At 40.8% G+C, this 11,069-nt stretch overlaps 1 protein-coding gene across 3 annotated transcripts in view; it reads right to left on the minus strand.

The window, feature by feature from the left end:
- Positions 1–6,710: 6,710 nt before the first annotated feature.
- Positions 6,711–11,069, minus strand: part of arl8a (ADP-ribosylation factor-like 8A) — a gene marked incomplete at its 3' end in the record, with an annotated part of 15,743 nt that continues 11,384 nt past the window's right edge. The window contains exons 5-8 of one of the 3 annotated variants that reach the window (XR_013815921.1): positions 10,214–10,281; positions 9,864–9,934; positions 8,407–9,643; positions 6,711–8,367 (exon numbers count right to left, since the gene is read on the minus strand). Coding sequence is in view for 2 of the 3 variants with exons in the window: in XM_079808462.1 (XP_079664588.1) it covers positions 9,594–9,643; positions 9,864–9,934; positions 10,214–10,281 (189 nt within the window). Of the gene's footprint in view, positions 9,644–9,863; positions 9,935–10,213; positions 10,282–11,069 lie in introns of those variants that run through there. The other 2 variants (XM_079808462.1, XM_079808463.1) reach the window with 2 other exon arrangements.

Below are 11,069 nucleotides of genomic sequence, written 5' to 3' on the forward strand. Positions count from 1 at the left end.
ATGAAAAATTAAAAGAAATAAACATTTGAAATATATCAGTCTTGTGTGTAATGAAGTTTCTGAATGGAATTAGTGAAATAAATCAACTTTTTGATGATATTCTGATTATATGACCAGCACCTGTATAACTTTAACACGTTAGAATGATTATAATCGATGTTGCTGAGCTGTTAGCGTCTCATCTCTTGTTTGTCTTTTTGTACTGGTTTCAGCCAATAAACGTTTGAAAGAGTGTTCTCTGTTATACACACTTCATGTGTTTGTGTCTGACTGAATCACACACACTGAGCTGCTGTCTGAAGAGATTTCCCTCCTACAGTAGATTCTCAGGAGGAGTCGTGGGGCCCATAAGGGCCGTATTGTTCCTGAGCCGCGGCCCCCGCGCTGAATATCAATAGCGGCCCCTGAGCAGTTGCTACGCGACTGTCACACGCCGGCTCTCGGCATTCAGACTCAAACAGCAGCACACCAGAAACAGACACGACATTCTCCGGCGTCTTTCTCTCGCGCCGGTTGCCATGGAGACGGGACGCTCGCACTGATGTGGGCAACACGGAGGGGCAAGAATGGGGCAACAAGTAATCCGGGGAGATTAAACGCTCTGTGTCTGAACCACAGAATGAGGTCAAGAGTGTGTTTTACTCTCTCTTACTGACGCACAGTTTTGGGCCGCAGTCTTTTGAAGTTTGTCGTGTGGTGGTAATGTTTGTGCCATCAGACCAGAATATAAACATGTCTCTTATAAAGGCAAATTAATAAACTACTTAAAACATTATGTGATTTTATGAACATTATGACCACCATCCTAATATTGTGTTGGTCCCCCTTTTGCTTCCAAAACATCCCTGACCCGTCGAGGCATGGACTCCACTAGACCCCTGACACTTTTCTTTGCTCCCCACGTGCATCAATGAGCCTCGGCCGCCCATGACTCTGTGGCCGGTTCTCCACTGGTCCTCCATGACCCTGTGGCCGGTTCTCCACTGGTCCTTCATGACCCTGTGGCCGGTTCTCCACTGGTCCTTCATGATCCTGTGGCCGGTTCTCCACTGGTCCTCCATGACCCTGTGGCCGGTTCTCCACTGGTCCTCCATGACCCTGTGGCCGGTTCTCCACTGGTCCTTCATGACCCTGTGGCCGGTTCTCCACTGGTCCTTCATGACCCTGTGGCCAGTTCTCCACTGGTCCTCCATGACCCTGTGGCCGGTTCTCCACTGGTCCTTCATGACCCTGTGGCCGGTTCTCCACTGGTCCTTCATGACCCTGTGGCCGGTTCTCCACTGGTCCTTCATGACCCTGTGGCCGGTTCTCCACTGGTCCTTCATGACCCTGTGGCCGGTTCTCCACTGGTCCTTCATGACCCTGTGGCCGGTTCTTCACTGGTCCTCCATGACCCTGTGGCCGGTTCTCCACTGGTCCTCCATGACCCTGTGGCCGGTTCTCCACTGGTCCTCCATGACCCTGTGGCCGGTTCTCCACTGGTCCTCCATGACCCTGTGGCCGGTTCTCCACTGGTCCTTCATGACCCTGTGGCCGGTTCTTCACTGGTCCTCAATGACCCTGTGGCCGGTTCTCCACTGGTCCTCCATGACCCTGTGGCCGGTTCTCCACTGGTCCTCCATGACCCTGTGGCCGGTTCTCCACTGGTCCTTCCTTGGAGCACTTTTGATAGAGACTGACTTGATAGATAATGTTACTTTACTCATAACATCATAAAAGTAATCTGATTACTTAATGCCAGTTACTTGTAATGCGTTACTTTACTTGTAACATTAAAAAAGTAATCTGATTACTTAATTCAAGTTACTTGTAATGCGTTACTTTACTTGTAACATCAAAAAAGTAATCTGATTACTTAATGTAAGTTACTTGTAATGCGTTACTTTACTCGTAACATCATAAAAGTAATCTGATTACTTAATGCAAGTTACTTGTAATGCGCTACTTTACTCGTAACATCATAAAAGTAATCTGAATACTTAATGCAAGTTACTTGTAATGCGTTACTTTACTCGTAAGATCATAAAAGTAATCTGATTACTTAATGCAAGTTACTTGTAATGAGTTACTTTACTCGTAACATCATAAAAGTAATCTGAATACTTAATGCAAGTTACTTGTAATGCGTTACTTTACTCGTAACATTATAAAAGTAATCTGAATACTTAATGCAAGTTACTTGTAATGAGTTACTTTACTCGTAACATCATAAAAGTAGTCTGAATACTTAATGCAAGTTACTTGTAATGAGTTACTTTACTTGTAACATTAAAAAAGTAATCTAATCACGTAATGTAAGTTACTTATTATATGTAACTTTACTCAGAACATCAAAAAGTAATCTGATTACTTAATGCAAGTTACTTGTAATGCGTTACTTTACTCGTAACATCATAAAAGTAATCTGATTACTTAATGCAAGTTACTTGTAATGCGTTACTTTACTTGTAACATCATAAAAGTAATCTGAATACTTAATGCAAGTTACTTGTAATGCGTTACTTTACTAAGAACATCAAAAAGTAATCTGATTACTTAATGCAAGTTACTTGTAATGCGTTACTTTACTCGTAACATCATAAAAGTAATCTGAATACTTAATGCAAGTTACTTGTAATGCGTTACTTTACTTGTAACATCAAAAAAGTAATCTGATTACTTAATGCAAGTTACTTGTAATGCGTTACTTTACTTGTAACATCATAAAAGTAATCTGAATACTTAATGCAAGTTACTAGTAATGCGTTACTTTACTAAGAACATCAAAAAGTAATCTGATTACTTAATGCAAGTTACTTGTAATGCGTTATTGTACTCGTAACATCATAAAAGTAATCTGAATACTTAATGCAAGTTACTTGTAATGCGTTACTTTACTTGTAACATCAAAAAAGTAATCTGATTACTTAATGCAAGTTACTTGTAATGCGTTACTTTACTTGTAACATCAAAAAAGTAATCTGATTACTTAATGTAAGTTACTTGTAATGCGTTACTTTACTTGTAACATCATAAAAGTAATCTGAATACTTAATGCAAGTTACTTGTAATGCGTTACTTTACTAAGAACATCAAAAAGTAATCTGATTACTTAATGCAAGTTACTTGTAATGCGTTACTTTACTCGTAACATCATAAAAGTAATCTGAATACTTAATGCAAGTTACTTGTAATGCGTTACTTTACTTGTAACATCAAAAAAGTAATCTGATTACTTAATGCAAGTTACTTGTAATGCGTTACTTTACTTGTAACATCAAAAAAGTAATCTGATTACTTAATGTAAGTTACTTGTAATGCGTTACTTTACTTGTAACATCATAAAAGTAATCTGAATACTTAATGCAAGTTACTTGTAATGCGTTACTTTACTAAGAACATCAAAATGTAATCTGATTACTTAATGCAAGTTACTTGTAATGCGTTACTTGTTACATCAAAAAAGTAATCTAATCACGTAATGTAAGTTACTTGTTATATGTTACTTTACTCAGAACATCAAAAAGTAATCTGATTACTTAATGCAAGTTACTTGTAATGATTTACTTTACTCAGAGCATCAAAAAGTAATCTGATTATTACTCATTTTAAATGAGATTTCAAAACACCTGATTGCTAGTTTTTGAAACATCAATCAATGTTACGTGTCTATAGCGCAAAGTGAAAATACAGACGCTGAAAATGATAAGGTTACTGTGAAAATGACGGCTATTTTTAAACAAACAGATTTTCCCACTGTCCACACAAGGAGGTTTTGTCACTTGTCTGACTTCTGGGGACAGTTTGTCCTTAACTAAACCCACACACACTGGCTCACAGAGCGGGATTCTGTTGTCACTCACAGATGTGAATCATGAATGAAAATCAGCAGAACTGCACAACACGTCAGATATACTGGGGGGAAGCAGATGATTATCATATGCACTGGCCAAGAATATAACGCGTTTTAATGTTTGAGGTAAAAACACAGCCTACTGTTGTTTAAGTAAATAAGTTCGGTGAAAGTCTCCTTAGAGACACTAGTGTGTTCATTATATATTAATTTAAGAGTTTTGTGTGTGTGTGTGTGTGTGTGTGTGTGTGTGTGTGTGTGTGTGTGTGTGTGTGTGTGTGTGTGTGTGTGTGTGTGTGTGTGTGTGTGTGTGTGTGTGTGTGTGTGTGTCGACGGCTCTGAGACACTGTTTGTTTTGTTCCACTGAGGAAGATTGAAGCTCAGTGTGAGATCGCCGTGGAAACCGTCTCAGAACCGCTCCAGAACACCGCGGGCTCGGCGGAACCGACCGTCAGCGGCGCCGCGGGACTCGACGTCCGTCCGCGGGAGCAGGAAGACCGCAGGGTCCGCTGGCATGAGCCCGGTGGAGTCCCGCCGTCCGGCCGGATCAGACATGTCACCGTCTCCACGACAACACTCTGACCTCTGACCTTCTCACACTGAATAACAGAGCGAGACGGACCGGTCCAAACCCAACAGCAGCGAGGGGTCTGACGGGATGAATGCGCTCACAACAGTCCCAGTTAACTCACTAAAACCAACAGAACGCCGATGGCGAAGCGCAAAACACACATTATCCCCGGGAATAACGACCGTTATAACCTAAATCTATTTGTTGTTGTGATAAATGGCTTTTGTGTTCATGTGATGCTCTTCTTAACTCCCTTATAGCCCGCATGTCTTTCGTGTTGAGGTTTATTTATTGTAATTATGTTATTAAATATATCTATATTTTAAAAAGCGCGCCATGTCCTGGGTAAAATCACTGATATCTCTGGATTTAAACATTCTTGGGAACATTTGGGATAATGTAGTCAACTCAATATTATTCTAGTGTTGTTTTTATATTTTAATCTAAAATCTTACATATTGTGCCTTTAACCCTCTAATGCATGAATTATGTTTTTGCATAAAAAAAAAAAAATTAATCTTATTTTCTTGAATATTTAAGATAACAGATTAACAAACAAAAATTTTTTTTTTTTTAAACCCACCCCCTTAGCAGATTTTATTTTGTTGCCTCAGGGCAACGCTATGCAGTATAGGTAGTAAATAACAGAGAAAAATGTAATATTGTCTCAATGTTTATTAGGAAAATCAAGAGGGAACTGGCACTCTTTTCAATTAATAATGGGTTTCAAATATTTAATTGTAGCATTTGGTCCATTTACACACATCAAACAGTGGTAATTTTCCTTTTAAAAACACTTCAAATATGTCTTAGCAAGTAAAAAGTATTTAATCTGACTAAAACTTATTTGTCAATCCATCAAACAGAGGTAGTTTTCTTTTTTCAAACACTGTAGAACCTGTTTGAACTGTTCACTTTCTCACTCTAGAATGTACATTTCCTGAAGAAAATGTGAGTGGTGCTTGCCGTGGCAAAAAAAATCCTCTCGGATGCTACTGGGATGCAAAAAAGCCAAGCAACATGTCTGTAGGATGTTCTGGGGCTGAGATATGGCTTATTAATGTGTTTGTACTGTTGCTAGGGTACTGTACATGGTTGCTACGATGTGTCTATACAGTTCTTGGGGTGATATTAAAGACTATTGGCCAGTCTGAGTCAAAAGAGCCCACCCTCATGACTGTACGATGTTCTGGGGCTGAGATATGGCTTCTTTATGTTGCAATACGGTTGCTAGGGTGCTCTAAATGGTTGCTAGGGTGTGGCTATACAGTTAATAGGGTGATATTGAAAGACTATTGGCCAGTCTGAGTCAAAAGAGCCCAACTCTGTATTTCTACAATGCTCTGGTACTGAGATATGGCTCGTTAATGTTGATATATGGTTGCTAGGGTGCTGAAACTGGTTGCTAGGGCGTGGCTATGAAGTTATTATTATTATTTTACCATATTGTGCACAAATAACATGTAATGATGTGTGATAACATCCAAACACATTGTCAGCAAAGACCTCCATAAAAAGTACCCCTTATCGCATAACGTTGCCCTGAGGCAACAAGAAGAAAAACTGAATTTCTAAACATGCTAAATTAAAAAAAAGTTAATAAAACTTGACAAACAACTTCTCTACACCTTCATGCACATACATATATTTTTTATTTACAGTTCATGTCATTGTAAATAAGATTACTGAAGCAAATAATCTTACCTTCTTCTCACACCATGTGCTCATGTGACCACATGTCAGAAAAGGAAGCCCCGCCTTCAAATGATGCTTGATAGTGACTCCCACACCTTATTGGACCATTCTATAGCAATCATTTGACCATTTTGATTGGTTGCAATTATTTAAAGAAACATGTACTGGAAATTAAACTTAAAAACACTTTCCGTTGCCTGAGAGCAACGCTATGCAGTAGAGGGTTAATGAATATTTTTTATTGTTGACGTCACATCAACGAACGCTCGGTTTGTCTTCAGAGAAAAAAAACTGCACAGAAAGTCTCATTTAATAATCAATGAGAGAAATCTTTGTATGTGTTGACTGACCTCTGCTGGTGATGTTGAAGAATCACACACTGATGCACAATGCATTGTGGGATACAGTATAAGGTGTAGTGCTGTCAAATGCAGTATGTAAATAGAGTAGTAGTATGTTAGTACACTAAAATCAACAGCACCACATTCAATCCCTTGTTTTTACTTTCCTAATAAAGTTTTAAAACAAACATTTTCTATCCAGTGTCACTGAATTAGACCCAAAATAAAACCAAACCGATCTTGACTGAAAGAAAGAAGAAACAGCAGTTCTGATAGGGAAATCATTTAATTTCATTTTTAAATAATCTGTAAATAACAAGAACAACATGTACAGTTATCACCGCGAGTACGAGAGAATAGAAAGATCCCAAATGAACGACTCGACTGATGGAGTCGTGTACAGAAACACTTGTTATGTGACTGACGGCTGTAAAAAGTTACGGTCTGGTCCATATAAAGAGGGGGGGAAAGAACATCATCGCGTTCTGTCCAATCACAACTTGTTTATACAGTAACCATGGCAACCTGCTCCATCCCATAATGAGTCATGCAGCGGGGCATCAGTGTAAAGTCACATGATTCCCCGGCAAACAAATGAGCGACTCCGCTACAAACTATTAAAACAACGACATATCAAAACAAACATTATGGCCACATTTAATCAGACATAAAGAAATAATAATGATGAACTCGACACACGTACAGAAGATCATGAGAGTCCAGAGGAAATGATGTCAGCAGTAAATCTAATGTCCACACGCAACACGACAAAAGCCCGACATAATCAACGCAGCGCTCGCGACACTGATCAAAGTCGACTTCGTTAGAGTGACTTTTACAAAGTTGACGAACAAAGTTGCGAAAGCACTGATAGATTACGAACATAACTTCATTAGGGTGACTTCGTTAATAGTTCGTAAGTGAACAACAAAGTAATTACGAACTTTGTGTTGTGTAATTTGTGTGCTTGCAAACCACTTCGACACTTGATTATAACGAACGGAAATTCGACTTCGTTATAATCAACAAAGTTGACTTTCCAAAAAATCCAAAAGTGAGTTCATAAAGGACTTCGTAAAGTCAACTTCGTTACGAGTTCATTATAATAAATTTGTCTGTTGCAAGCGCACAACTTCATTAAATAAAGTCAACGTTAACAAAGTAATTTACAAACTTGTTGTGTAACCAAGTTGTGCCTGCAAATGCCACTTTATTATAATGTTTATGAACGTAACTTCGTTAGGTCGCGAATCGTTATAAGCGAAAGTTTCCATCCATTATAAACAAAGAGACTTCGTAAAGTCAACATCGTTACATTGCCTTCAATATAATAAAATAGTCTGTGCACAACTTCGTTAAATAACTAAAAAGCAAAAAAATCAACTTCAACAAAGTTATTACGAAGTTGTGTGCTTGCAAACCATTACGCCCCTCGAGTAATACGAACTGAATTATGAACGTAAGAATTATAACAAAACTTTGTAAAGGAGTCGGTAAATTCAAATTCGTTACATCGAGACAAAGCTATGTCAGAAACGTGCAACTTCGTTAAATAACTACAAGTTGTAAGATGACTTTTAATACTGTTTACATCACTTTCCGATGACAGTGATGCTAATACCAGGCTAGCAGTTGTAGTGTAAATAACTTTCGTAACCGGGGGAACTTTGCTACGTCAACTTCGTAACAGGCTTTAAGCTAGCCGCTGTGCTAGCAGTGTAGCTTTGTTGATTATCAGTGTTGTCGCGTAGCGTCGCTCGCTCTCGTGTGTAGACGAGGTTTAGACGCGCACCCTATGGAATCATAACAAATCAAAACATTAGTGGAGATGAATATAAAATTATTAACAGTTGCGATAAATCAATGGAATAAATTGGCGATATTTATAAAGTAAGTATTATTCTAGTCTACATGACAACAATCGCTCTCTCACACACACACACACACACACACACACACACACACACACACACACACACACACACACACACACACACACACACACACACACACACACACACACACACACTCACAATCCGTTTGTTCAGAATGCTGTGAATATGAGTGGGGTCTTCTATTATTATTATTATGATTATGATTATTATTATCTTAGGAAGCTAATCACAACAGCACAAACACCGGGAGATCTCATTTGGTTTAAGTTGCTATTTACATAATCCAGTTGAAAAACACTGAAGAACATGAGAAAGAACATGCCAAAAACAAACAAAAACAATGTACATTTACATATGTATAATCACGTTCATAAATCAGTATGATTCCGGCCAAAAACGTCCACACATGCGACAAAAACGAAAGGAAACAAAGCGAGAAAAGCCTTCCGTTATGAACAGCGCTGGACAGGAGATTCGTACGATATTCCTCACATCTCCGCAGAGACGGATCAACGCTCGAAACACTGCCGGTGTTCTGCACGCGCTCGCCTAAAACTCGATGCAATGGGAACGCAGTTGCCATGACAACCCACCGATGTCTTTGACGCAACGCTGTCGTCACGGCGACTCGGCGCAAACGTATAAAACCTTCATCTGGACGCGTTAAAACTCTTCCGAACGATGCGTGTGCTTTCAGATAAAATGACAGATTTCATAATGTTACACGATTAGCGCAAACTTAGATGATGTCACAGCTGTACCTATGATGTCACATTCGCAGGAACGACTTCCTCAAAGTCGATTTCGTAATAATAAAGTCGCAAACTTCGCCGAACAACTAAACGTCGACTCCGTAAATGACTGCTAGCGTCAACGGAGCCATTGGCGGCGCTTTTCCGATGATGTCACCAGGTCACGCTAACAGGCTAACGATGCTATCTCAGTGGACGTCTAAACAAGATGGCGGCGTGAACTGCGCCACCGTGAATCACGTGACCAGATGCTGTGGGCGTCGGTTAGGGTTCGATCGAGTCTCCCGAGCAAAAACACGCAGGACGACGCGCGTCATGTGACACGCCCGGACGTCATGATGGGCACATTCAAGTAAAAACAAAAATAAACGATGCAAATGATGTGAATTAGTTTATAAGAAGAGATGGAGGGGCGGATGCTTGCTTGTTTAGAATGAAATCAAGAGCGCCTAAAATACAGTAGATCACATGATGCGGTTCCTCCAATCAGACGGCAGCTCCGCCTCCTCAGCTCCGCCGGGTCCGCGAGTGCTGGATCAGCCACTGTAGTGTGATGTCTGGAACGCACAACACGCTCATTATCATATGACCCGCCCAGGTGATCTATGAGCAGCCAATCACAGAGCTCTCTGATGTCTTAAAGGTACAGTAGCACAATAACTTTACAGCCTGATTTTCAATATTTAACTGATTTTTCAATGCCTAGCCGTTATGATGTTAAGATCCACTGATGTTGGCGTGTTGAGGAACGTGTGTGTGTGTGTGTGTGAGTCTCACCGATGTTGTCCTTCTCCTTACAGGAGATGGAGTAACAGCAGATCTCTCTGTCCTGGATGGCCGACAGGTTCCTGAACATCAGATTAGATCATCGGGAAATTACCCAGTGAGCAAAGTTTGAATCTTGAACAACGATATGCTCTAGCAATAAAATTTAATGTTTTCTTAAATATGATTTTACATGCATAAATATAAGTGTGTGTTATAACTGAGGGAAGGGAATTAGCTGTTGATTCTCTTAAAAATTGGTGAACAACAACAAAAACTGCTGGTTAGTGTAACCTCTGATGTCATCTGTGTGTGTGTGTGTGTATGTGTGAGTGTGTGTGTGTGTGTGTGTGTGAACTCACATTCTCTCGATGAGCTCCTTCTCGTCCAGCGCTCCGGGAAGATCCCGCTTGTTTCCCAGCACCAGCACCTGCGGGCGGACGGACACACTTCAGATCACATGACCTGAGCCTGTGTGTGTGTGTGTGTGAGTGAGTATGAGTGTGTGTGTGAGTATGAGTGTGTGTGTGTGTGTGTGAGTATGAGTGTGTGTGTGAGTATGAGTGTGTGTGTGAGAGTGTGAGTATGAGTGTGTGTGCGTGAGAGTGCGTTTGAGTGTGTGTGTGTGTGTGTGAGAATGCGTGTGAGTGTGTGAGAGACTGCGTGTGTGTGAGTGTGTGTGAGAGTGCGTGTGAGTGTGTGTGAGAGAGTGTGTGAGTGTGTGAGAGTGAGTGCGTTTGAGTGTGTGTGTGTGAGCGTGTGTGAGAGAGAGTGTGTGAGAGTGCGTGAGAGAGAGTGCGTGAGAGAGAGTGTGTGTGAGAGTGTGTGTGTGAGAGAGTGTGAGAGAGAGTGCGTGTGTGTGTGTGAGAGTGTGTGAGAGTGCGTGTGTGTGAGAATGCGTGTGTGTGAGTGTGTGAGAGTGCGTGTGTGTGTGAGAGTGTGTGAGAGAGTGCGTGTGTGTGAGTGTGTGAGAGAGTGCGTGTGTGTGTGAGAGAGAGTGCGTGTGTGAGTGTGTGAGAGAGAGTGCGTGTGTGTGAGAGTGTGTGAGAGAGTGCGTGTGTGAGTGAGAGTGCGTGTGTGTGAGTGTGTGAGAGAGTGCGTGTGTGTGTGAGAGAGAGAGTGCGCGTGTGTGTGTGTGTGTGTGAGAGAGAGTGCGTGTGTGTGTGTGTGTGAGAGAGAGCGTGTGTGTGAGAGAGAGTGCGTGTGTGTGAGAGTGTG

Source organism: Gobio gobio, assembly GCF_949357685.1.
Source record: "Gobio gobio genome assembly, chromosome: 24".
Classification (NCBI taxonomy): domain Eukaryota; kingdom Metazoa; phylum Chordata; class Actinopteri; order Cypriniformes; family Gobionidae; genus Gobio; species Gobio gobio.